At 54.1% G+C, this 27,247-nt stretch overlaps 1 protein-coding gene across 1 annotated transcript in view; it reads left to right on the forward strand.

Moving 5' to 3' along the window:
• DAB2IP (DAB2 interacting protein) overlaps positions 1 to 27,247 on the forward strand; it is a 141,246-nt gene that overhangs the window by 87,761 nt on the left and 26,238 nt on the right. The window contains exons 3-5 of the mRNA XM_059828636.1: positions 10,114 to 10,267; positions 17,333 to 17,431; positions 19,632 to 20,186. Coding sequence (XP_059684619.1) covers positions 10,114 to 10,267; positions 17,333 to 17,431; positions 19,632 to 20,186 — 808 coding nt within the window. The remainder of the gene's footprint in view (positions 1 to 10,113; positions 10,268 to 17,332; positions 17,432 to 19,631; positions 20,187 to 27,247) is intronic.

Here is a 27,247-nt window from a genome sequence, read left to right on the forward strand (position 1 = left end):
CACTTCCCGGGGAGCTGCTGGTGAGCCTGGCTCAGAGGTGGGAATGGCTGCGGATTGCTGATCGGGATTTCAATCTGGCGTGCACCCTATTTTTGCTCTGCCACACAAAGGACCCCTGTGCTGCTGCTGCTGCAGATTTGAGAACGAAAAGATTGACTGAAGCTGCCAGTTATTATTTTTGGCTACTCCAGCAATGTATCAAAAACCTGACGCTGGATTGATGCTGGTGCCCTACTTTACAGAAGCCCTGAAAAGCAGATCGAGGACAGCGAGCTTGTCTCTCTGCATGGCATCTGCCAGCAAAGGGTGAGAAAACTTCAAACCGCTGGCGGGTGAAATGGGGGGAGGCAAAACCGAGGCAAAATGTGCTAAATCCAGAGCAGTGTTTGCAGACTGCAAGGGGAAGGGGTCTGCATGTGCTCCGCTAAGGAGGCAAGGTGGGAAAAGCACTGACCGGGGCGTTCTGCTGCACAAGCTGCTCGTCCCAGCATGGCTGCTGAGCTGCTGCCGTCGTCCCCAGGGCGCGGTGGGGACAGGTTTACCCTGGAAGGAAGAAAAGGACCCCTCTGGCCTTAGGTGACAGACAGCGCTCCTTATTTTTCAAGCCCAGCAATAATGCTGCCAGTCCTTCATGTTTTCTCGATCCCTTGGAGGTGAGAGAGGGTCCTGCCCAGCGATCTGGCTGAGGAGGAAGAGAGGCATGGAAGCGAGGACGTGCAGGGAGTAACTGTCGGAGCTGGGCAGAGAACCCACGAATTTTGACTCGTTTGTCAGCGCCGTGCACGGCGGTGCTGGCTGAAGGGACGGTCCATCTGGGAATCCGGCTTGCAAGTCACTGGAGGAGGCGAGACTCGTGCCTGCTGCCTCAGGCGGGACCTGCCAGTCTCCCGCTCCAAGACCTGCTTCCTTCCCCTCTGGTGGGGGGAATCCCTGAGTATTCCTTTTAATCAGGGATATTTACCTTTGTTCTCGTTTCCCCCCCCAGTGCTGAGCACCAGTCGCAGCCCAGGTGCCCGCTTTCTCCCCTGATCCGGAGCAGCCTTGCATGAGCTGGAGGATTTATGATTTACTGCAGACACGGACGGTAGCCTTTGAAAAGTGGAAAAGGAAGCAGCCATAAATAACAGGCAGGGGACGGTGCCATGTGGTGGTTTTTCATTTACTAGATAGTCCTACTTTGTTCTTGATGAGTAATGGAGGCATTTGAATACGCCACGATGACAGCAGCAGTCTGGCTCTGGGAACGTGTCGGCGTGGGCTGGCTGAGGATGGAGGCAATCAGGACAGTTGGACCATGCTGTGTAGCCTTCCCCTCTGTTCCCCGCTGTCTCGCGTCCTCCTCTCGCACTTACCTGCTGCTCTGGGCACCGTGTTTTGTGAGTCTGCACTTCGACAACCCCGAGCCGCGCTGGGAGCGCGGGGAGCCGGCCCGTGAGCACAGCGCTCACCTGAGCCTCGCCGGGTGCCGGCCGGCGTTCGGTTCTCATGCGGGATCGCCCTGTGCGTGAGGGGTGCCGGGGTGCGGACCATGGCTCACGCAGGTGCGGCTGGCTGCTGCTGCAGACGCTACTCCTTACTGTGGCTTGCGCTGTTGCAAAGGTCAGTCACTGGGCTTTCCAAAATGGGAAAGGAACGCGCATCCGAGGGCAAGGGCACCCGCGCGGGCGGCCTGGCTGCGGGCAGGCTGCTGCCTTCCTTCTCCCCTCCCGGTGCTGCCGACCTGCAGACGGCCCCGGGCCGAGCAGGAGGGAAGCGGTCCGGGCAGAAGTGCCCTGCTGCGGTTCTTGCGGAAAGAAGGGCTCCTGCGCGATAGCCTGCCCGCAGGTTCATCGCAACGCAATGAGAGCGGCGGACGGACGCGGCGCAGGCTGCCTTTGGCGAGGGGTGAGCGGCTCGGCCACCGCGGGGCCCCGCGGAGGGCTGCCGGCGCCCAGCGCGCTGCGCGGAGGGGCGGCGGGCGGCAGCAGCCCCGCCGGGCGCGGGGAGCGCGGCGGGGCAGGGCGGCTCCCCGCCGGCGCTCGGGGAAGGGCGCCCCGCGGAGCCGGGCCCGGGCTTCGCGCGGCTGCTCGGCGGCCGCTCCCGGGGCTGCGAGCGGGGAGCGCGGAGCGGGGGCGGCGGGCCCGGGGCGCTCTGCCCAGCTACAGCGCAGCCAATCCGGCGGCCCCGGCAGCGGCGCGGCCGCCCGAGCGGAGCGGAGCGGGGCGGGGCGGGGCGGCGGCGGCGGGGCCGGCCCGGGGCGGCGGGGGCCGGGGGCGGCCCGCCCGCGGCCGGCGGCAGCGCGGCATGGCCGAGCGGGAGCGGCGCGGCGGCGCGGCGGCGGCGCGGCGGGAGCCGGGGCCTGCGGGTGAGCGCGGGGGAAGGGGGTGCGGGGGGTGCCCGGGGGTGCGGGGCCGGCGGAGGTCCGCGCCCCGCGCAGCCCCGCGCACGGCCGGGCTTCCCGCGCGTCCGAAGCAAACTCCGCGCCGGGGCTGCGGGCGGCGGCCGCCGCCATCGGGGGCCGGACCCGGGCATCGCCCGGCGGCGAAGCGGCGCTGCCCCCGGCGGGGCCGGGCGCGGGCGGGGCCGCGGCGCCGCTTGTCACGGCGGCGGCTGCCGGCGGCGCCCCGCGCCCCCGGCGGGATGGGGACGGGGCCGCGGGGGGGCCCGGGGCGGAGCGGGGCCGGGGCGCGCCGGAGGCCGCTGCGGCTGTTGGCCACCCTCCGCCGGGGGACTGCAGGCTGCCGCCCGCCCCAGCCCGCTCCGCGGCGCGGATTGCTTATTTTTAGCAGCGCTCCGGCCCTGAGTCGGGGTGCTAAGGATTTGTTTTCAGCGTTATTGCCTAACACATCGTCGCCGCCGCGGGCGGCCGCCCGTGGCCGGGCTCAGCAGCCAGGGCCGTGCTGGGGAGATGGGGCTGGCGGCTTCGGGTTCCCTGTGCTTAAGCCGGGAGGAGGGGTCCTGCCTTGCTTTTTCTTCTGTGTCCGGATTCTGCCTCTAGACTTCAGCAGAATTTCGGTGGTAAAAATCAAAGCCTTCATCCCCGCCCTCCTGCCGCCGTGGGAACGTGGGGGTCTCCGGTAGAGCTGGGGCGCAGCCCGTGTTGAGCGGTGCCCGCGGGCCGGGGCTGCGCTCAGCGCCCACAGCAGCCCCGCGTCCTGCTTTTGCTGGGGCCTCCTTGGAGCTTCCCCGGGTGTTCTCGGGGCCCTGCAACCCCTGCTCGCTGCAGGCTGGGGCTGTGGGAGCGGCTGGTTCTCAGGGCTGGGCCATGGTTTCAACTGGGAAGAGCGGCGGGTCTCTGCCTGCTGTTTGCATCCGGTGCGCACAGATACAGCACTATTAGTGTGTGCTGGTTTAGACTGATGTGGTCAGAAGAGGTAAATTTTTTCACATGAAGTGTCAATTTCTGTTAAAGCAAGGTGGTGGTGCCGTTCCGCTCTTGGGAAAGAGGGAGAAGTTGCTTCCTGAGCTTCTTTGCAACATCTTTTATTATTGAAGCTCAGGTAATACTTCTGATCACCTTTTGTTTCTTGCTCTTGAGGCGTTTTGCTTGCTTTTGCAGTTTCTCTCATCTTGCACGTTAACAAATCCGGTCGGCGTCCTTGCTGGTTACACTGTGCTGGACCTGCAGGTCGCCACTGACAAACTTTGCAGTGGCAGGTTGTTAAACAACCAAATATCCACGCTCAGGTGAATGTCACGGGTTAAAATCATCCGTCAGGTTTGCTCTGGCAAAAACAACATTTGGAATCTGGTATGAGCTGACAAAGTCCTTTTGAATGTAATTAATTCTGCTGCCGGTTAAAACTGAGAACAGTCTGAAAACAAGGGCAGGCATTAATAAGTTTAATTACATGTCCTTTGTGTTGCTCAGCGAAGGTGTTGCGTTAGTGAGGGTAACATGTGACACCAGCTTCCCATCACCAGCGCGCTGAGTGATGCTTCCCGGCACCCTGCCGCCCAGAGAGCCCCAAAGGCTGCAGAGCGTCCGCCTCCGTGTCGGCCTGCCGCGGCACTGCCAGCGCAGAGAGCAGCGGCTGGCGTTCAGAAAACCGTGGGAGAAAGTTCAGGTTAGCAGAACGCGGAGAAGGATACGCTGCGTGCTGAGACTTCATCCACACGTCCTGTCCTATGGGGAAAAAAAACATTCATCTTCCGGAAGCGTGCACGTTCTCTTGTGCTGCTGCTCTGGGTTATTCCCACAACATCACTTTCATATTTATTTGTTAAATTGAAGCAGGATGAGACATTGGGGAGGAATGGATGAGAACTCCCAGCAGTGGCCAGGAGGTTAGCGGGAAGTCAGCGCCAGGCAGGGGAGGGTCACACAGGCAATGCTGACGAGGCGAGGCGAGGGCTTGGGGGAGAGCTGCTGTGTAGGAGAGCCTGGTTTGCATCTGCTGCGGGAAGAATTGCAGCCATCGGACCAGTCTGGGCTCTGAGAGCGTAGTCCCAGTTCATAACCAGCCGCAGCGAGGCTCCGAGCCTCGGGTGGGACAGCCTGCGCACCGCAGAGCTCCCCGGCGCCCCGTTCTGCTGCCCCGGCTGAAGCTGGCAGAGGGTGCCGTGTGATTTACTCCCATCTGCGACTGCTAAAATCCTTCTCCCATCTGATGCTGCAAATCAGTTCGGTGGAGTTGTCCACTTTGTTCTCAGTCATAACAAAACCTAATCCCCAGGCTGGAGACAGATTTAAATTCTGTCTACGCTGCACGTGGATCTCACGGTCTGTTCTGCTGCGTGTGTGCGCGTAGGACCCCCTGCAGCGGATGGGTGCTGGTAGGAGGGTGAGGGCTGCCCTACAGACCCTCTTCCCGGCTGGTTGGAGAAAAGAACGGTCAGCCCTTGAAAAGCTGTATGCAGGGAATGTTTCCTGACTGGGAGACGTGTCACAGAGCCAAACCTGTAATTTAGGAGATCGGATCCCTCTGACAGTGGGGAGGCAGTCGCGTTGCGAAGGCCAACTCTGCAGCTGGGATTAATGGACATCTTCAGCTTAGTGCCTGGACTTCCTTCAAAATTCCCCAGTCTGCTTGTGCTCTCACAGTGGAACAGTAGGAGATTTAAGAAAGGCTCTTCGGTTTTTTCCCCATGTTTCAGTGTTGGATTTTGTGTCTGCTCCATCCCTCTGCAGCTACCCAGCCAGGTTCCCTGTTTGATTCTGTCTCTCAAAAATACCGGGAAAATTTTCGTCAGAAAAGCACAGGAGCAGCAGCCGGGTGGTTTCAGGCAGGTGAGGTTCTGAAATGAAAACCGATGGGGTCGCCCCTTTCAGCACTTGTCTTCACAAGAAAGCAATTCTGGAATAAGAGTGCATGAGTTTAACACACAAGACCTATTCCAGAATACTTCTGTGTAGACAGGCCCCACATTTTTTCCTTCCTTGTAGCCTCGGCACAGTATCTTTGCTCTTGAAAGAACATCGAGCCTGGACTCCCGGGCAGGCCCTCCAGTCGCTCTGCGGAGCCGCTGCGTGCGTGGTGCCGCTGCTGCAGGCGGACGGTTGCCGCCTCCATCACGCAAAACCCAGCCGTGAAGTTTGAGGAGGAGGGAATGGGCTGTCCCTCCCTGCTTGTTTCTCCGTGTCCACGAAGTCTTGGCTGCAGTCCGCAAGGTCCTGGTTAGGTTAGGTGTGCTGTCACAGCCTGCTAATACTTGACGTCCCTAATTCCGGCTGCCTGTGGAGGAAGCAAGCAGAGGGGGATCGCATCCCTTCACATGGTAATGTTTTATGACTTTTATTATTTAGAACAACAATCCTCTCTCATTGCTCTTGGGCAGTAAACCTCTTTCTTTAATAACCGGAGACTGGCTGCCTCTCCATAGGACTCTCCAGGTCAGTGCCGGTAGCAGTAATGTTATTTCTCTTTAGAACTAATGTGGTCTTTTATGAGATTTGCACCCCCCCGCTTCATTTCAACTGAACTTTAGGCAAGTAGAAAGGGATTAAAATAAGGCCCGTGGCAAAAGGAGCTGAATGTGCTGTTTGGAAAGAGGGTTTCCTGCTGTGAGATGTCTCTGGGCAGCTGGCCATTCCCACCGTATTAAAGCAAAGGTGTGGGAACTGAATTTGGTCAGCTCACGTAAGCCGGGATGGGACCTGGAATACTCAGCGAGTTATTACAGCAAGAGATTGGATGGCCCCACAGGCAGCGTTTTGAAAAGTGGTGGTAGAGAGATGAATTTGAACAAAGTACCTCTGTCATCTTGGAAGTGTATGTACACGGTAAGCAAATGATGTTCCAGGTGAGTTTGCCTGTTGGGATGTTGGACGGCCAAGGAAGAGCAGGAGTTTACCGGGACTCTGGTCTCTCGGTCCCCGGGGATGCTGCGCTCTGCCCATGCTGGGGGGAAGCCGGCAGAGCTGAGGAGTGTCCATCTCCTGCTTACGCGGCTGCTTCCGCCCCAGGGGCAGCGATGCATCCTTACGCTCCTTTGGGGACACCAGGTTGTTGGGGTCCCCTGATAGAAACGAGCCTGCCTCCCCGGGAGGAAATCCTGGCTGCAGGTTGTGAATCTCAGGGCAGAGCTGGAGGGAACCGAGACGAGTCTCCCCAGCAGCCGCGGCACACCGGCACAGCCACGCCGGTGCCCGATGCCCCATTTCAGGCCGAGTCCAGCCGTCACATTGTGTGCTTAATATTACTGCACGTCTTCATCAGCAAGCGGATTTGTTGGGGGATTTTTTTAGCGCTTGCCAGCCCTTGCCCAGAGAATCGTCTCTGGATGAAGCCTTCCAGGTCTTTTATGGCCTGACGCAGTGCAAGACAGGGACATGATCGCTCCGAGGGCTTCGCTGTAACACGTGCTCGGCGGGCTTGTGTTCTCCCTGCCCAGACCGGGGGGACACTGAGTGGTCCTTTCGGTAAGAAGAGGGCCCTCACCCTCTGAGTCGGGGAAGCAGCTCATGACCTTAGCAGGACCTTTGTCTTACTGTTAATACAAAGGGAAGTCTGTGGGAGCTGCGACAGGGACGTGCAAACATCTTCCAGTAAATGGACTCCTGCTGCAAATGTCATGTTACTTACCAAAGGACACGAGAAACGCGCTCTCCTCTAGAACAGGGTATTAAAATGAAAGGACCGTGTGTCCTTTGAAGACCGGTGGGGTACAGCCCTTCTTGCACTCCGGGGTGTTTGCAGGCCCCCGGACCGTGCCGGGCTGCCACGGGTTAAGAGCCGTAGCATCGGGGGGTGCTGGGGAGGGGAGGGGGCCAGTCGCCCTGGGCGGCTCTGCGGGCAGCACTCATCCTGCTCTGCCAGGGCTGCCTCTGGCAGAGAGATCTCTCATCCCTTCCGCTGAGATTTCAAACGAGAGTCTCTAATTAATGACATCTCCCCACTTAGCTCTTGATACGCAGGCAGATGCTGGGCCTTTTAGGGCTGGTTTGAGACCTGCAGCGCTCCCTCCGTGCAGCGCAGCGTCTGTTACTGACCTGGGTTGGATCTGATCGGCCGTTCAGGAGTTAAAGACATCATGCGAGCGGGTCCTGCCGAGGCAAGAACCTGACAAATAACCTCCTGCCTAAGAAAAGTCCCGTTAATTCTAGGATTCCCAGAGGCATATGGCAGAGTATGGAGGGATATAAATATGCATTTGCTGAATCTGGTGAGAACATAATATGTCCTGAGAAACTCCCCCTTGGTAATTCTTCGTCTTGCACATCTGCACTCCCACCCCTGGCCTTGCAGCTGCAGTAGTTTTAAATGAAAAATAGACTTGTTTTAATTTTAACAAAAATTCTTAGGCCAGCATGAGACAGTCCAGCTCACTGATGTAGATGTGTGCGTTACAGTATGTAATTCCTGAGTTGTGGGTTTAGATTATCAGTATTTATATTTGTCCTAACAAGAATGCAAGCCTCAGCTTGGTTACTTACCTTTTTTAATTCCATCTGTAAAATATGGAAATAAGATTTAGCATAAATGCCTTCATTCTGGGCTCATCGGGGCTCTGTGAGCAGTCTGTATTGTTGGCTCTTGGTGCTGGATATTGGTTCTGCACTCAGCATCCAGAGGTAACTTGATCTGCCTGCCTGTATTAGAGTTAATTTACGGTGTCATTCAGGGGAAAAGGATAGGGACCCTTTTCTGTGAAAATAGTGTAAAATTGCCAGAAAGCACTGGGAAATGACTGTGCTCAGTTCCTAAAGATCAATTTATTCACCATAGAGATAGGGGGTGAGTGGGCAGTTTAGAGAATCGCTAATGGGATAGAGAGCCTTTTGCTTCAAAGCCACCGCTTCTGATCCAGCACAGCGCTGTGCTAACCCACGGCTTTTAACATTGGAGGGCTGGTGGTTGTCCCCTAAGAAAAAGATCCTGGTGTCGTCGTCTGCTTCTCTGCGGACGCCTTAACGGGTACCACCACAGCAGGTCCTGGCTGTCAGCCTCAGGGGATGCAGGGAAGTGTCTGGGGACCGTGCTGTCACTGAGCCCCCGGGCAGCGTGTCCCCAGGCCGGTTATCCTGCGGTGCTGCTGGGGAGGCGGGTGGCCTGCAGCGTTCAGAGCTGTCCGTTTAGCATGCTCAGCTGGAGAACCCAGCTGCAGGCTGATCCTTTATCACCTGGGGGTTCATCGATGGAGTGAATCTTAATGGCAAATCTAGAGAAGCACCTGTTTATCTTCCGCTGCTGTTTATCTTAGATTCTCCTTTGGCTGTTTTCTAGATTCAGCTTGGCGTGTGGTTCACTGGAAGCTATGAATTTTGCATGCACTATTGGTATTTCTCTCTGTTTTGGTCAGCTTTTATTCTAGAGAACGACAAACTCAACACACACAGACCAGGCAATCTGAGAATATACTGGGAGCATTGTTGTTTCGCTCATAAAAGACCGTGCTGAGAATATCTCACACTCCCCTTGTTTCTGTCCTTCCGTGCCTTTGAAGAAGGCATCGTACTCTCTTTGTAGACAGAGGGACGCGTGGTCTCTTTGGAAGACCCCAAAGTGCTTGCCAGAGGTTTTAAAGGTCAGAGTTACCGGGATCAGAGCTTTTGTGAGCTGGCTGGCGTCGGAACATTTTACATGGTGCAGGCTATAGAGAAGGCAATGCTCCCTTTGCTCTCAAGTTATTTTTTCCCTTGCCACTTTATGGTTTTGCTCTGTTTTCCCTGGGAGTACCTAGCTGTCTGTCTGTCTTTTTTTTTTTCCCCTTTGAGCTCCCCGGTTTTGCTTTAAGAGTTACAGCACCATTGATTGTATTGGCTGTCTTGAAAATGGTGTGCTGCTTGCCGTCTCTGGGCTCCCTGCTGCTAAATGCTGCCAGTGGGACTCCAGAGCATTTAGATCAATCAATAGGGCTATCATGGCCTTATTTTCCACACTGTCCCCATCCCGGGGATGTGGGTAACAATTGGAGAGAGCACACAAGCCCTCGGGTTACTCATTCCGGAGTGCGGATCCGCACACTGGCTTCATCCGTAATACGGGTGCGTGTGTTTTGGTGGGGAGAAGGGTACTTATGCGCAGGGCTGGCGGCTGCCCTGGCAGCGCCAGCCGCTCCCCGGGCACGCTCTGCGAGCGTGCCCGGGGAGCGGCTGGCGCTGCCAGGGCAGGGGTTCTAGCAGGTTCTGTCATTAAGTCCTCCCCATTTGCAGGTAACTTCCTTCTGTCAGTAGGGACTGGGTGCCGTGAAACAGCGTGAAATGAAGTAGGATGCTAATGGGATCTCCCACGCGCGTGCAAACCCAGTCCTGTGCTGGCAGTCGGAGCTCAGCGCCACCGGAGCTCAGCAGCGGGTGCTGCAGCCCCGGCTGCGGTACGGGCGAGCACAGTCGGCGGTGCTGGGGCCATGCGCTCGTAGAGCAGCGCACCTGGAAAGCCCCACGCAGCAGCTGTGATGGCCAGTTAAAGACCTACGCAGCTGTGCAGACACCCGCAGTCTGCAAACCTCCGATAACGTAGTCCTGACTGCATCGGAATTTGGAAAAAATGTTTTTACTGAGCGTACAGCCTGTAGCAGAACCTGCTCACCGAATTATAGATGGGACAATGTGGCAGTCCCTGCTCTCCTGGGTCCTCGGTTATCTCATGGCAAAAAGTTCCCAATAATATTCTGCGGTTGTTGCTAACAGATGGACTAATAATTTCTCTGGGAAGGAAAGCATCCACTGATACCGTTACGTTTTTCCTCTAGATCCCATCTAATGCCGAGGCTGAAAGAATCGCGCTCCCACGAGTCTTTGCTCAGTCCCAGTAGTGCTGTTGAGGCTCTGGATCTCAGTATGGAGGAAGAAGTGGTCATCAAGCCGGTCCACAGTAGCATCCTGGGACAAGACTACTGCTTTGAGGTAAGGAGCCTTTCTCCCCGTGCCGGGGGCCGTTCCTGCCCCGTGACGGGGCTGACTGGGGAGCCAGGTGTGGGCTTGCATCTTGGGCTCTCGCCGTTATAAAATGTTTCTGCTCTGAATTGCTGCACAGAGACCATTTCATAGGCAGAAAATCACTCCCATCTTTCCAAGGAGGATCCCATCCACAAAATCAGAGCAATGAGCTCTTTGCCTTGTAAGCGTTGTCGCAGCAGAGCTTGCTGCTGGCACAGGTGCTGAACTACTGAAGGCTGTGTCTTGGCAGAGCATAAATTTGTAGTTTATGTTCGTACAGGTATTGGAAAGTGCTAATCCCTACTCAGTGTTCACAAAGACACTATACGCGGTCACAAAGCTAGCCTGCTGTTGTCAGTGGGAGTGTTGAGGACTTTGTCTAGAAAACTGAAGCTTCGCTTGTTTGGGTAAATAGAAAAATCTGTGAGTATTTCAATTTTTTTTACCATCTGTTATGGCATGTGGTTAGGTCTGTACTAGCAGGAGGTGGTAGGACACGTACAAACCAGTCTGTAGTTGGATAATTCAACGTAGTATGTCTTGGGAATCATTTGTCCTGCATCATGGATGGCAAAGCATTATTGCTTATGGCAGTGGCTGGATATAGAACTTGGAAATGGTTTTCTTACAGTGGTAAGGTGGTGGATACTTGCGTTTCTGTGAAGAGAAGGTAACCTCTTTGTACTTGGACATGGAAGAGCAGATAGACCGTATATCCATGGTTGGATCGTACCGTAGGGGGGGGACGGGAAGTGCTAGGTGAAGACAGCCTTGGCAGCGTCCGAGAGGAGTCAGGCTGGAGAGATGACGATGTTTTTCTTTACTGAAATTAGCACACTTGGAAAGAAAAGAGTTAAAAGATCCATTTCTTAAAATATAAGCAAGGTAACACAAAAACAGTCTTTCAAAAAATAGCCCCAAACATAGACTGTGAAGTGGGCTGAGGTATAAATTTTCCAGTGCTGTTCATTCTCCGTAGAACTGAGCAAGTGCGGCAGGTCAGGAGGAGAACAGTTTTGTAAATTATATGGCCTCTATTACATTCCACTCAAGAAAGATAAAATGAAGCTAGATGGAAAATAGATGTGACATCCATAATATAAGAGTTGTTTACCAATTCTGTTCAGCGCACAAGAGCAGAGGGAGGGATATGAACAGTACTTGTAGAAAGTTGACTGAGAGGGAAATTACACAAGTCATGCACTTGTAAGGAGGAAAAAAATTTTGTTTTTAAGTGAGTTGGATAAAGAAGAGTCGTACAGAAAAAAAGAACATATTAATTGCTGTTCTGCAAATCCTGCAGAGGAAAGGAAGAATGCCAGAAGACAAAAGGGACATTGATTTGTAACTGACGGTTACTCATCAGCAAGCTCCAGCGGGAAGGGCTGAGGTGAGAGCTAAACGGCATATTGTGTTAATGCGTTGGTCTTCTATCTCCAGAGAGCCTCTTTCAAATTCGGGCTGAGGTCAGCACTGAAACGCGTTTGCAGATCTCCCGGGATCCCTGGCGGGTAGCGGGCAGTGACCAAAATCGGCCGTGCGCTGAGGTACAGCTGGCAGAGGCGACGGGTTAGCGTTGCCTTTGGGCAGCGCAGGGCTGGAGGGATGAGCCTGGGCCGTGCCTGGCGCCCGGGCGGAGGAGCGCCCTGTGCTGGGACGGGCTGGGCGGCTGCTGCTGGCCCCTCGGCCCCCCGCCTGCGCTGGCACAGACAGCTTTATCACACGGTTCTCCATGTCAGGCGACGGTGAAAGCCGAGTGACAAAACCACACAAGCATCTCCTCTTCCTCAGTGCCGGACTGTTGCCTTCAGTTATTACTGCGTCCTGAGGGTCCCGTCCGTGGCCTGTGATGCCGAGTCCCTCAGCGCTGGTTTAGCTGACAGCACGGGCCAGGCCTGGCAAAGACTGCTGCTGTCTTTCATGGAAGCTCAGCGCAGAGCGGTGGAAGGTGGGATGGTTCCTGGGGCCTGGAACCGGGAAAGCTCTGCACGGGGCTGACAGGAGAACTGAAGCTGATGGCCAAGAGCCGTGGCACTGCTGTCTGTGGGAGCACCGCAGGGTGAGAAGCTCAGCTGATGTCCTGGGAAAGGAGCCCTGACTGAGGAATGTCAAGTGAGAAGTTACTGCCAGAGTGATGGAGACAAGGGCAACCGAGACATTTCTGCACAGCGGATTGCGAAGGTGCTGCGGGTTGGTAACGGTGCCTCGTCCCTGCGCTTCGAGGCGACGGTGGATCTGGTCTCTAGGGAGATCTGTCAGGAACGGCCACGTTTGCTGTCTCAAATTGAGAAGCGAAGCGTTGCTGTCGGGCAGTGCCAGCCTTACACTGTTCCTAACTGCCTTCTCCTTGCGGTGGGGGGGGGCGGTGTGGGCAGTGCCTGGGAAGCTGCTTCCATCGCCAGCTGGCTGGTGTCTGTTTGTCCTCGTTCGGGATGTTGGTGCTCGGTTGGCCAGGCTGGCCCAGCATGCTCTTTGGGGTCCCTCACCAACAACGGCGTGCAGCAGCTTTTCCAGAAGCTGATTGCGGTCCGGAGTGCCCAGCAAGGCGCTGCGAGGTGCGGCGTGCCGCAGGTCCTCCTCCGCCCAGCTGCAGCAGCGGCCTCGTGGCTCGGAGAACAGGACGGCAGGATTTGACACGGCTGCAGATGGAGTCGCGCTGAAGAGGGAAGGTTCAGAGAGAGAGAACTGGCAGCGCACCCAGACGGAGACAAAAGCGAGAGGTGCCAAAGCCATCTGCAGTGGAAAAAAACCAAGTGGCTCGTTTGGAGGGAGCTGGCTGCATGAAGGTACAGTGCAATTGTTTCTCCCCTTTAGCTCGACTGACCTGCGTTAAGACGTGCCGAAGCTGGCTGCTCAGCTCTGCTCCCCCTCCGCTGGGCTCTGCCGGGGGTAAGGAGAGTCAGCAGTAATGCAGTGCTTTTTCAAATGCTGCATTTGGCTTTCTCTGCTTATTTAGTTCTATGAAACTTGCTTTTTTCTGACTTGCCGAGTTCTTGGCAGTCAATATTTACCTGTTTTCTTCATTGATTTCTTCATTTCTTAAAAGTTACTCAACATCGTCTTCTTTCTCCTTATAAGACCCTCCAGTCGGCACAATCATTTAGTGCCACTGCGTACGCTGTGTGTGCTAAATATACAGTAGGCATCTTAGTCCCGTCAAGGAGGCTCGGAGTCCGGCCTCCCAGAGCCTGTTCCTGGCTCTGCTGTTTGTGGGGTCCTGGGGACCTGGGCCAGGCAGGGGAGTTGGGAGCGAAGGGCTCTGTTACTGTCTTGGCAGACCAGAGTCTTGTCCTGTTGCACAGCTCGTGTCTGGGCTGTGGCAGGACATAGCTGGGGAACGCGGAGCAGGAGAAGGAAAAACTGTAGTTGCTCCAATACGACTGAAACCGTGACGCCTCATCCTGGCCTTGCCTGAGCAAGGGAGAATTTAGTGGAGCTAAATTTAGCGCCACTAAATTTAGTCCAGCTGTGCAAATGTTCGCCGTTGCTCGCATGGCCCTCCAGACGCCCTGAGCAGCCGTCGCGGGGCTGCGGGGCTGGCCGGTTTGCCCTTCTGCTCTTGGTTATGGTGGTATTTACCAGCTTGAGCCAACTTTTCCTCGTCCAATCTTTTGAACGCTTCGAGTGAAGCAGCTTCGGTAACTGAGTTATCATCTACTGTTGCTACTCCGGTGAGATTCCTTCAAGTGTGCTTTGAGGAGCCCATGGTGTACCTAAGACGTTCTTAAAATGACAAGATTTTATCTGACTTCAGGGATCACCCATCTGAGGACTGTGGATAATGAATGTGAATAAGTAACATTTTGGAAATTAATAAGTTTTGTTAATTGAGTTCATCCTGTACATTAATAGTACTCTAGCATATCCAAAATCTTGATGAGACCAGAATAATCTCTTTACCAAGATAATTAATATCTCATGAAGATCATTAATGCCATATGATGTTTAGGTCAGAGCTCAAAGCTGGGATGTTATTGCAGATCTGGGGAAAATGACATTTTTGGTCACACACGGTAGATACGACCTTCAGCTCCCATCAGATCAAGAGGCTTTCTTGTCTGACACATGAGGGTTTTCCCCTTCTCTCACTTAAGTATGATGGTTACAGGTTTTTTTAGGTTTTGAGTGATGAGTTAATCGGTAATTGTTTTGGAATTGAATCATAAATTTTACCATGATAACTCAATGATAATATGTTGACTTAAGTGTGGCAAGAAAATATATTAGATACTCAACCTAACTGCTGGCTGGTAAAAACCTGACATTTAGTTAACAGATTCAAGAGAAGGACAGCTAAATTGCATGCTTATTTATTTGGATATGAATCCTCTAGGCAGCTGTGGGATCCATGTGTGTCTCCAAGGAGAACTTGTCTTTAAGAGAGCGTCTTTCAACAACAATCAAAGAAGTCATAATTCTCTTTTATGGAAGAACTTCCAGGTTTCCTACCAAATTCTGTAGGTCTGAGAACATTGTTTCCAAATGCATTTGTACACCAAATTCCCTTCAAAACGAAAGAGCGAAACAAAAAGCTAGGTGAGAAACGGCCTTTGAGGAAACGGACTAATGGGATAGTTTACTGAAAGGTGTGTTTGACCTATGCCACCTGTAAGAACTGATTTCTGAGCAATCAGTGGGGACTGAATTTTGTGAACCTGAGTCAGAATGTCAGTGGGAGGGTTTTTCCCAGTGCGGGGTACAGAAACCTGGCCATAACACCTGCAGGGCATGTGGCTGTACCAGCAGTGTCAGGACTTTGATGGTTTGGGCTTGAAAACGGATGATTTTGAGTCTTTCGCAGCTGAATTAGATGGGCCATAAGTCAGGGCTCAAGTTCTGAATTGTTAGGTTCTTGTCTGAAGAACCGTTTTGAAGCCGTAGAAATTCACATCGATCAAGCAACTGGGGAGCTGTCTGGAGCAATGCTTGTTTGCTGTGCATCTTCCGCGTGACTTCAGTGTAAGTTCTGTCCTTAAAAACTGTTGCTGAGTGGTACTTCTGGGATCTTTGTATTTGTAATTCGGTGTTAAGAGGGTACAGCACCATGTCAACAGCAGTGCAGCCGTGCGTTGCTTCTCTTCAGGTGTCGTTACCAGTCAGGCGTATGGCTGTGCTCGGCTCGAATGCTGTTGCAGGAACGCTCACCGAGAAAAGGATCAAGATGCGAAACTGCCGTACCCTCTGGCAGAGAAAGGCGTAGGGATCACACGCCGTGGACACAGTCTTGCAAGTGAGACATCTCTTGTGCCACCAGAAGTCCGTTGGTGAAGGTTCAGGGACGGCGGTTCACACGAGCGTCTGCGGCAGCAAACAGGAGGTGCAGATCTGTAACGGGAAACTTTGAAGAAGTTGGAAGTACACTGAAGCGTGAAAGGATGCTGAAAGGATTGTACTGCTGTGCCTACTAATATGGAGTCTTCTTTTCTTGGAAGTAGAAAACTTGTGCTCAGAAGAATATATAGTTTTACAGGACAGAGGATGAAAGCGTGTGAGGACAGGGAAGAGTGTCTGCCTGAGGAGAGAGCTTCTGGGATACCAAGGGTTGGAAGATTTCTTGCATTTGCTATGTAAAGACAGGATAGGCCTCTTGTCATTTTGTCCTGGTTAGAAGATGTCTGTGTTCAAAGGAAGGGATGTGTTCAACTCGTCATCGAGGTTAGCTAATGACAAATCTCAGCAAGTGCCAGCTCTGCTGTAAGAACAGGTTAGGCTTCTGGGAGATACATGAAATTAAAGGAGATTGTGTCTCCTAGAAGCAGATAACCCAGTCTGCAGCGCGTAAACACAAACACTGTAGGATGATAAAGTACTCAGAAATAATTCTGCAGCTTGAGACTGGTGGAAATGAAGCTCAGAGGGGAGTTACTTAAAGTACTAGCCAGGTCCCTTTGGCCTGCAAGCAGAGATGTACATGAAGAATGTTACTGGACATCACCAAATGCAGCGAATGCAAAGAAGGGCAGAGCGGCTGGCGGAGGGCTTTGTGGGCAGTGCAGGGTTCTGGTGCCACGGTGACGGTCTGTCAGCCTGTCATCAGGGCCTGCAGGAGACAGTGGCTTCAGGGATACCTGTACATGAGAAGACACGGGGAGCTATTGGCCTTTAAGAGCTTGGCTCAGTAATTGATGCTGAGGAAGCTTGGTGTGGCGGATAGGAAGAAATGTCCGGTGCCTGTTATCCTGGGGCTGCCAGGCAGTGGCTGCTTTGGTGGGCTCTCAACAGGGTTGAGTCTCCATGTGGTCGCAGGGGTGGGGTAAGGAATGAGGGGCATTTGCACCACTGCAAATGTCACTGCTGCAAGTGTGCTTCTTCAGAACCTGGCTATGAAATCCCAGTGGCCAGAGGAAGTCACACAAATACCGCAGAAAGATCCCTTGGAGCGATAGTGGAAGCGTGAGAGGCGAGGGGAGGGCGCAGCAGCACTTCGCTGGCTGTCTCCGGGTCCGGGAGCCCCAGCCGGGCTCCTCTCCGCTGGGGAGCGGGTGCTGAGCACCCGAGTGCTGTCACCTACTGCTCCTACTGCTGCCAGCACTGCGGTGTGTACGCTCGGCCCCGTGTTCTTCGCAGCGTGGTCTTCAGAAGCAACAGGACGCGAAGGGGGAAGGTACGAAGCCAGCCTTTCCGGGCCTGATGCTCTGCTGAAAACAAGGAATGGGTTGTTACTATTACAAGCTGAATCTGGAGGAATGCCAAGTGGTTGCAATTTATCTTTAGTTCATCTAAGGATTTGCACTCTCTCGGTTGTGGAACTTGGTGGTTTAAAGCGTCGTATGCATGGGGCCCATTATCTAGTATTTTCTGGTGTGGAAGAGGAGAAGTAATTGGAATTTGCTTCTATGATTATTTCTGTGACATACAGAGTTGCCCTGTTTTTCCGCTAGCCGTAAGGGCTGTTGCTTCATGCTTGGGTAAAGCTGTTTACTTAAAAAAAAAATAAAAAATCCACTAGCATCTTTCCTAACTCCCCCTCTCCCCCCAAATCACGGTCTGCAGTGTGCTGGTCAAGACATAATCCTGTTCCTTTCCCTGTAGGTGACGACTTCATCAGGAAGTAAGTGCTTCTCGTGTCGTTCTGCAGCAGAGCGAGATAAATGGATGGAAAACCTGCGGCGTGCCGTGCACCCAAATAAGGTAGTGGCTTTGAGGAATTGCCTCTGTTATAGTTCAGTTCCTCGTTATTACATTTTATAGCCCAGTGCATAGTAGCGGCAGGGGATGTATTGTCATTTTAGTGAGTAAGTGTAACTGTGGGTCAGCCTTTTTCCGTATTGCTTTCTTCCACAATTATATTTACAGGCAAGTGCCAATTATTTCTTCCCCTCTTTTCTCAGCACATGCTGCTTCAGCTGTTGCTAAGAATTGATCAGACCTGAAGAATCTTCAGTCTTGCTCTGTTACTGATGATACTTGCCACTCTACATAGGACCTTCCACCTCCCAAAAGCTCTGGGAGAGATGTCAGGTAGCTGCCAGCAAAGTTACGAGACTGAGTAGCCTAAAGAGTTCACGTATCACACTTCCTGACTGTGGTAGTATTTGTCGTGTCTGCTTTAGCGATGGAGAAACCCAGATGCCTGTTGCAGGCTCTGGAATGCAGCTTTCCCTTCTTCAGTCAGTTGAGGTGGCAAAGTCATCCCCTCTGGGACCTACAGAAACAAACCCTTCTCTTCACTAAAACACAGTGACACCCAATATGCAGTTTTATGGCCCACTAAGACTAAGTACATCCTAAAATAAAGTCTACAGCTCCTTCTCCCTCTCTGCACTGGAGTTAGCTAACAAAGATTGATCAGGACTAATCAGCTGCAGGATTTCACAACTGATGAGCTCAATCAACAAGTCTTTTTCTGCTGATCAGAGAAGATGCAAATGATGGGATCCTGTGAATTCATTCCTGGCATCCTCATAACTCTGCATACAAGTTAGGTCCAGGCCTGGCGGCTTGCTAAAGGAGCCCTCCGTGTCGGAGTTTATTGTTCCCAGCGCAGAGCCAAATGTCAGTATAAAAGATTTCCTTCAATATCAGAACGGGAGCAGCGGAGGGGAGAGGTGGACTTCTGCCTCGCGCAGCATGTTCCTGCATGTGGAGTTCAGTGACTCCGGTGCTTTGCGAGTGCGGCAGCCTGGCAGTAATGATCTGAAAGAGCTGTGTAAGGTTTGCGTGGTCGCACTTACCGTGATAAAAGTCCCGGGAATGTGAGTTGGGGCTGGGCACGTCACTATGGCTTTGAGACGCAGTGTTCAGTGGAAATTCATTTGGAAGAGTGCCCTCATCTCAAAACATGCCATTAACTGATGGCTAAATTTCCATCTTTGTTTGAGTTCATAGACAATAAACTCTCAGTATCTGACAATATTTCTGTCAGGAATTCAGTGTTCTTGTGTAGTTCCTGTGTGTACTTCCTGAACCCACAGTACCCCATTGTGGACTTCCAGCAGAAATGTTCCTGCCCAGACTCCGAGGCTGAGCGGAGTAAGCCATGGTTGCTGTTTCACTGAGGGGTTTCCAAACAGAACAGGTCACTGCAGAACCCCGAGCAGCGGTTTGGCTGCCAGTGCTTTATCTTGCAAGTCACTCCTGCAACAGACGCCCCTGGATGTTCTTCCAGGGTGAGGTCCGCATCACCGGGGAGCTCTTAAAGATCCACAGCATCCTTTGCTGCCGTGTTGTTTAAAAGATACTCTAGCCAAATTTCTATTTCTGAATTGTAATGATTCTCCTGTGTGCCTCTGTCTCCCATAGCTCCTCTCAATGTTTTGGTTGGGTGGTCTGGACTTCTGCCCTAAAATATCGTGAGGTTTTGTAAACGCTGCTTTCCCTGCCAGAGGTGGTTGTGTTCCAGCCTTGGATGAGGTGATTCCTGGGTGTGCGTTCAGATCCCTTTATTTTTGCTCCGTTACAGTGAAGAAAATGTACTCCAGTGCTGCTGTAAAGCAGCTGTACTGAAAAAGGAGGTGGTTGTGAGATACCTGTAACATAGCTTCTGTTTTGCAAAAGCCATTAAGGATCGGTGAGGCTCTTTCAGTTTCTTCTGAGGTCCTCTTGGCGGTGAATGGGAAATGGCACATTTATGATTTGGAGGGGTTTTATCTTCCTTGTTCCTTATATTAATTGGCACCAACAGACATGGAGAGCACGGTGATATTTGGAAAATTAACATAAGTAGTGTTATTATGCAAATTCCTGAGAGCCAGTATTTCCTTAAAATAAAATGTAATTAAGCCTCTGCTCATTTAGCACATCCGAAATAATTAACTCATATCTCCAGTTTTGTTGTGCTTGGCTTTGTGGTTTTTTTATTGACCTTTTTTTCTTTGCATCTTTTTTTCAGGACAACAGCAGAAGGGTAGAGAATATGTTAAAGTTATGGATTATTGAAGCCAAGGACCTGCCAGCTAAGAAAAAGTACTTGTGTGAATTATGCCTGGATGATGTTCTTTATGCACGAACTACCTGTAAATTGAAAACTGATAATGTATTTTGGGGGGAGCACTTTGAATTTAATAACCTCCCATCGCTCAAAAACATCACGGTGCACTTATACAAAGAGACTGACAAGAAGAAAAAGAAGGACAAGACCAATTTCATTGGACAAGTGAACATCCCCGTCAGCTCCGTCACGGGCCGGCAGTTCGTAGAGAAATGGTACCCAGTGGTCAGCCCCAACCCCGGTAAGGGCAAGTCCCCGGGGCCCATGATCCGCATCAAGTCACGCTACCAGAGTATGAGCATTCTTCCCATGGAGATGTACAAAGAGTTTGCCGAGTACATCACTAACAATTACATGGTGCTGTGCTCGGTGCTGGAGCCCTCGCTGAGCGTGAAGAACAAAGAGGAGATGGCGTCTGCTCTGGTGCACATCCTGCAGAGTACAGGCAAGGCCAAGGTAAGACCCTTCGTCATCCGAACCATCCCACCAGAGACCATCAGGAGCAGACTCCTGTGCTGACTCGTTGGAAATCAGCACATCGGTTGGGCTTCAGGCCCGGCCATCATTAATACTCTGTAATTTTGCTTTTAATTACAAACAAGTTGATAGCACATGCAGTGCAAATTGCTTAATTAGCAAAGAGGTCGGTGGGACCACAAGATACCAGCCGAGTCATTTTTCTCTCCTTCTGGAGGCTCAGGGGCCAGGCTCTTACTTCATATACAGGCAGAAACGTGCAAGTAAGCAAGAAGGCAGTTTTCAGGGATGAGATGTACGCAATGCCGACTTAAGCTAAGCAGCCTGTGTGTGCTGGGTATTCCTGTGGGAACCCAGCAGGTTCCCCGCTCCGCTCCCTCCCTGTCGCCGTCCTGCTGCGCTGAGCACCCGGCACCGCGGCAGCCGAACGGGAGTGAACAGCCTCTTGAGAATTTCACAGCAAAGTCTGCCTGCGGGCGCGCGTGTCTCTGAATCAGCTCTCAGTCTTTGGGGTCTGTCCTGATGCTTTTGGAAGGGAGGTGGGGGGGGCAGCAGTGCGGGAAAGCCCAGGGGTCCTGGGGTGCTCCCAGGGCAGTGCTTGTTGGGGGGTTGATGCTGTTTTTGCAGACCACTTTGTCTGAACATCCTTTATGACTGGGAATCCCCTGCCAGGTCTGGGGAAGAAGCAGGCCAGAAGGAGGCAGAGAGTGGGATTTATTCCTGGTTGGGATCTGTGAGGGTGCAGGCAGGGTGAGCAGAGCTGGAAACCCCCTTGGGTTTCCAAGGGTGCTGGAGAGCACCGGCAAGCACTGATGTCCCCGGCATGGGGGGCATGAGGTTGCACGACCCGTCTGCTGCAGAGCATCTCTCGTCCCCAGGTGGCATGGCACGGCTGTGGGCTGCAGAGCATCCCTCGTCCCCAGGTGGCATGGCACGGCTGTGGTGGGCAGTGTCAGACTGCAGGAGTTAAAGCATCAGTGTTGGTTAACATCTCCCTGAACTCTGCAGGGTGGGAGCTGGGGAAGAGCAAGATTTCCAAAGCTTTTCCAGCGCTGAGGAGACGCGAGCTCCTCACCTGAGGGGGAATTGCAAGGCTCTGCTTCTTCTGCAGCTGCCACTGCTGCCTGGGACCGCGGCGGGGTTCGTGGATTAGACTTAGTTACCATCTGTCGAACAGAGAAGTGGCTTGGCCTCCTGATCTAGTTCAAGGCAGGCAAAGCTCACTGAGAGGATTGCGAGGCCGTGGGCCTATTGCAGAGGCAGAGAAAATAGCTCAGTTAAAGCCTTCCTCATCCCAGGCACCAGTGTCAGACCGCAGGAGCGCGGGAAGGACTGCAGTCCCGGTCCCTTTGGCTGTGTTGCCCTCAGCAGGAACGTAAGTGGCTTGTGGCTCACGACGTGTGAAGTAATGTTCTGTGGTAACACAAGGAGGGCATCGTAGGCATCCCCATCCTCGCTCCTTGTGCCGGGCCTTTGGCGCCGTCAGCGCGTGGTTTCTGGGCGCAGCCCTGCCTTCTGCTGGTACCGCTCCTCCCCGCGTGCCGGGGGCTGTGCTGCACTTCACTGCTAGTGCCAGGGCTCTTTCTGGAATAAAATTGCCATGAAAGACCCTGTCCATGGCGTACACAGTTCTGGTGCATAAGGCTTCAGGGACCACCCCGATCTCAGTCACCACGGATCATGTGCGGGCATAGCTGAGAGCTGTTGTCACTGCTCCTGCCTTTTCCCTCTTCTTGTCGGTACTGGAGAGGCTCCGGAGAGAGCGACTGTGTTTCTAGACATGTGTCTGCATGAGTGCTCGAGATCCCAGAGGCTTTACACAGGGGACACAGCAAACAGTAAACAGGCTTGATGAATTTCCCCCTAAAATGGAGCTTCTGCTTTCCCCGCCTGTCATCTGCCATCAGCATTAGCGCAGGGTTTAGGGAGCTGTCAGAGCAACAGGAGTTATTGGAGCATGGGAACCAGGTGGTGCCTCCTTTGTAGAGGAGTTGGACAGGCAGAGAAAGGGAAAAGCGGCAGTGAGGTAGAAAAACCAATGAATGGGAGAGGAAAACACCCCCTCACCCCAGCTTGGGTGACGTGGGTCCACCCCGCCACCGCTCAGGAAAGCTCCGCTGTGGCTAAGCCCCACGGCCGTGAGGGGACGCAGCCACGGGAGACCGGCAGGCGGGTGCCCGGGCCGTGCGGGGAGCCTGCGCTGGTGCTGCGGTCCCTGCCCTCCGCCGGGCAGCCCCTCTCGGCCCACTCCAGGGGGAAGGACCGGACAGGACAAGTCCACGCTCGTAAGGGAGTCCGGTTGCCCTGCTGCCTGCTCCCCCCGAGCAGCGCCCGGCCGGCCCCTCCGCAGGGCTCTCAGCCCCTCCCTGGAGTTTCGGCACAGAAACAACGGGCTCTTACTCCTCCTTCCCAGCCAGTCTGCAGGAGAAACCGTTTCATTTTCCTTTTGTTTGTCGGCAAGGTGGCTCTGTACGCGTTGTGTGTGTTGGAGAGGGCACGTGCCTGCAGGCAGGTCTGGCTCTGAGCTACCTCTGGTTTTGGTGCTGAGCACGCAGCTCCTTCAGCCCCGACTCACCCAGCGCCCAACGCCTGCTCGTCCGGAGGCCGCGCTGAGCAGGAAGGTAGAAGAGCCTTGGCCTGAAGCGGGGCGCGCTGGGTTTTGAAATGGGGTTCAGAGCCCGGGAGGAGGAGGGCAGGTCCCCACGGGCCGGGAGCCCGGCGGGTGGGGACGGTGCCGGGGGGCTGGAGGAGGTGGGCTGGGTGCCAGCCTCTGCGGGGCGAGGGCCCCAGCCCAGTCCGGCAGCGGTGAGCACCCTGCTCGCTGGCACGGGTGCGCAGGGGGCAGCGGCCCCCTCCTCCAGCCTCTGTCCTCCTGTGACCCTCCGAAGCTTGCTGGGCTGGAGGTGCCTTCCCCGTCCTTGTGCCTTGCCAAGAGCCGTTCCAGTGACCTCTTCAGAGCTCTCCCCTGCCCTGAAGAGTGCAGACGTGGCAATCAGCAACCACTAATTTATTTTGCTGATAAAGGGGGTTTTGTGGATCTTGGCTGCTGTAGCTGACGCTAAAGCAGCAATTACAGTTGGAGTGAGAAACAAGTGTCCGGTAGATTATCTATGAAGACTCGTTAGCAGCTAATTGCTCTTGCACTGTTTCGGGCCCTGTTTTCCTGTAGCGATTTGCTGTAAATATGGTGTCATCCCTTAATGAGGCATGGCCGATTGGGTACGTGTGTCCACCCAGAGCCGTGCTGCGGGAGAGGTGCGATGTGGTGCCTCGTGGCTGATGCCGTGTGTGCCAGCCACAGCCAGGCCCCCGGCCACCCGCGTCCCCGTGCAGCCCCGCAGACGGCAGAAGGGCGATGCTTCCCTGCAGACATCCCACTTCCCTCCTTCGCAATCGTGAGCTGTCCCCCACCAGCCAGGTTTCATCATCTGAAGCTGCCAAAACCCAGAGGCACTGCCTGCGTCCCTCCTGCCAGAGAGGCGCAGCACGTCAGGATGCAGGCAGAAGGGGGACAAGGGCTGTAGCTGAATTTCCTCCCTAAATACCTGCTTCTTCCTGGGCTTCATGGCCGTATCACAATGGATTAAAAGGTGGAGAATGAAAGCAAAGAGTCCCCTCTGGAGTCAAAGTCCATGCTTCCTTTGATCTCTCTTTGGGAAAGGGAAAAGCTTCATCCCTGCAGTGCTGCGCAAGGGTTTGGTGTGCACCAGGGCACGCCTGGAACCCCTGACCAGCCGCCAAGGCAAATAGGTGGAGAGGAGTGGGAAGAGCATTTTGATGAAGTTAAGAGTGCAAACAGTCTGGCTGAGGGAGCTGCCCCAGCCCACTGGCAAGGCTGACAAACATCCGCAGCTAAATCAGCGCTCTCAGTGCAAGCGGTTCTTCACTGTCTCTATTTATGGCAAGTAGGGACTGGAAGAGGCATCGCTGTGCTGTGAGAGGGACATAATTTTGTGGCTAAACACAGAGAGGCTGGCTGTTAGCATCTGTCCCTGACTTGTTATGTGCTTCATCTTCCCAGTGAGAGCACTGATAAAATGTTACCTGTAAGGGTGTGGAGAGATGCCTAACTATTTTCACGGGTTTTGCAACCCATAGACAAAAGACACAAAGTCATAATTAAAAGTATTTCTGTTGCCGTGCTTGGGGGTGCTGGGAGTGCTCACCCCTGCCATTAGCATGGCTTGACGTGGCCGGGTGATGTGGTTATGACAGGCAGGCTGTAGCCTTCCCAAAGCGAGACCAGTTGTGACTTTGAATGCTTCGAGAATATTTCTCATGCTTAGATTCGTTTCAGGACTCTCTTACAGCTTTTGGAGCTCAGTTCATGACCATAAGTATATAAAAATCTCTCTTGTCCAAACGGCTGGTAGATCAAACCCAGCGTTAGACAAAGCTCTAACTAAGCAGCTGTTCACTTGAAATAAATATTTATCATGTTGTGAATGGAGTGAAGAATAAACATGTGTCCCTGTTTGTTTATGCTGCAAGGATTTGTTTCAGCCAAGCAGATGTATTTCCTCCCCCTGTGCGAGCCTGCAGGAAACTCCCCGCGTTCCCTTCCTCGGCGGTGCGGGGTGTTCGGTCAGGGCTTTGCTGGCAGTGCCAGTTTAAGTGCAGGACCTGCAAATACCATGCAGGACTGCCTAAAAGTGACGGCTCGGCTCGGCTCGGGGACCGGGAGATGAGTGGCACGGCCCAGGGAGCTGCTGGGCTTGGAGGGTTGAGGCACCAGGGCTTGGTGGGTCCCTTCGGGGAGCACCGCTCCCGTACCTGCGCTGGAAGGGCTGTGGGCGCAGGGAAGGATGCTGCACACCTTCAGCCATAGACGGGACTGGTAGCAGCCATATCATTTCCCCCACAAAGAGTTTATCTCCCTGATAGTGTTTTATAGCAGCTGTAGTTGAGCTAATAAGGCTTTTAATCAGTTTTATGAGCACCCCCACCGTTTTTGCCCCTCTCCCTCAACACGTCAGGCTGGTTGAAGGGACGGAGAAAGCCGGTGCGTGGCAGCTGTAGAGATCAGTGTTCTGGCTGTCAGGGTGGCGTGCGGTTTCTAAGCCTCCTGTGTGGGATCCGGCCCCTCTGCCCTCGCCGGGAGATGGTGGTCGCTCAGTGTGTTAGTGTTGCATCCCTCAGTTTAGGTTTTCTTATGGCCCTGAGCAAGGTGATGGCCACAGATGCCTGCGCTTTAAGCCTCGCGTTGCCTCTTCACCTCCTTTTCCCAAGGAGAATAAGATGCCAGATGCGTTGGGAATGAGCTCCAGTGCTCAAAGGAGGGAACATCACTGTGTCTCCCAGCAGAGAAGTGTCCAGCACAGATTCTCAGAGGAACTGTGTGGTGGTGAAAAGTCGAGGGCTGGCGGCTGGGGTCCTTGCTTTCGCACCGTCTGCCCAGGACCCAGTCGCTGCCCCTCTGCCCCTCTCCTCGCTCAGCTCAGCACCGTCAAGTGCGGTGGTTCTCTGCCACTACTGACACGTAGGAGTGTCCTGACACTCCTCCACCTGTAACCTACAGCCCTGCCAACCCCTGGTGTTTTTCACCTTTGCATAAAACCCCAGCTGGACTCTGGGCTAGTCTTTGAAATAATCAGTAATCTTATTACCTTTATCAATTCAATCCTCTTAAGGTTAAGTCAATCCTATTAATCAGGCTTGTGATGTGGAGAACCTTATTATTTCAAAATCAATCTGCCCATCAGTCAGTTACGATACTGGGAACAATCAGCTCCAGCCCAGCGGGGTGCATGACCCAAGCGGCGTGTGCGGGGCCGTGGGTCTCATCAGCTCCGTGACACCCTGCGTGCTCCAGCTGTGGACGCGTCCCTGAGAGGCTGGGGCTGGAGGACCTGCCCCGGGATGGCGAGGTGCAAAATCCTTCCCGAGTGTGGACAGGCTACGTCCCGCAAAAGTTGTGTTGCTTGTTGGTTATGTCTCTGGAAAGGCTCCCTTCACCTAGGAAATGCTCCTGCTCTGGCCACGGCCACGCCAGGCGCTGGCTGGCTCCGTCTTTCTGCCTCCTGGGCTCAGGAGCTGGAGGGGGCAGGCGCTGGCCGGTGGCCCCCCCACGGCACAGGGACTGGCACCTTGAACCCCTTCGGGACTGGGATACTTGGTGCAGACAGACCCCTCGCCAGGCTGGGGTGGGCTTTCTTGGCACCGGCAAGTGCGAGCACTGCAAGTTTCAGGCACCCTGGGGTGGTCGGCCCCCCCAGCCCGGCGGGGTGGGGGGTGCTGGTGCTCTGGGCAGGCCGGGCTGTCAGCTATTGATTGGACGTGTGCCTGAATTAGCTGTCTTCTCTGCTCTGGCTTTGTCCCCTGGAAGAAGCTTTTTCTTCCCATGTTTTGTGTTTGGGCATTGCAATTAGTGCGCTTCCTTGGCCCTATTGACACGGGCAGCGAAGGGTTGCTTCCTTGAGCGGGTGTTGGTTTTTCTCTCGGTGGGCTTCACTTTTCAATGAGCCTTTTCAAACTCGGGGCCCCCCCAGGGCAGCCGGGCCCTGGGCCGGCACCGATGCCGATGGGGCTGACACGGGGACCTCACGCGGAGTGGCACAGGGCTGCAGCGCACTCATTTCCAGGGCATCACCCCTGTTTCCATATTCTCCTTCCAGCCTCCCCAGGCAAAGGTTTGGGGGATCCTTTCGCAGTCCTGCTGCTGGATGACTTACTAGTCAGACGTCCTTAATGGCCGCATGTGTGAGGGAGGAGACAGGGGTTGGGAGACATTTCCTCACCCACAAGACGATGCTGTTTGGTTGTGGTTTGTGGCGGGAGGATGAATTCCCCCCAGGTGGGGCAGGGAAAGCGGCATCTGAAGCTCAGCAGATGAAGACCCAGGGGAAAATGGAAATGTTTTTAGGCTACACTACAGGGAAATCAGGATGGAGACCTGTGAGGGACAGGGCGAGGCGCATGGAGCAAACCCAGGCTCCAGCCAGTGCTGCTGGCTGCCCTGGGCAGGCTGGGCGGGAGCTGGGGGTGACACAGAGCGGGCGACGGCCGTCCAGAGGGTGCTGTGGCTGAGGATGTGGGGAGAT

Source organism: Gavia stellata, chromosome 24 (genome assembly GCF_030936135.1).
Source record: "Gavia stellata isolate bGavSte3 chromosome 24, bGavSte3.hap2, whole genome shotgun sequence".
NCBI classification, from domain to species: domain Eukaryota; kingdom Metazoa; phylum Chordata; class Aves; order Gaviiformes; family Gaviidae; genus Gavia; species Gavia stellata.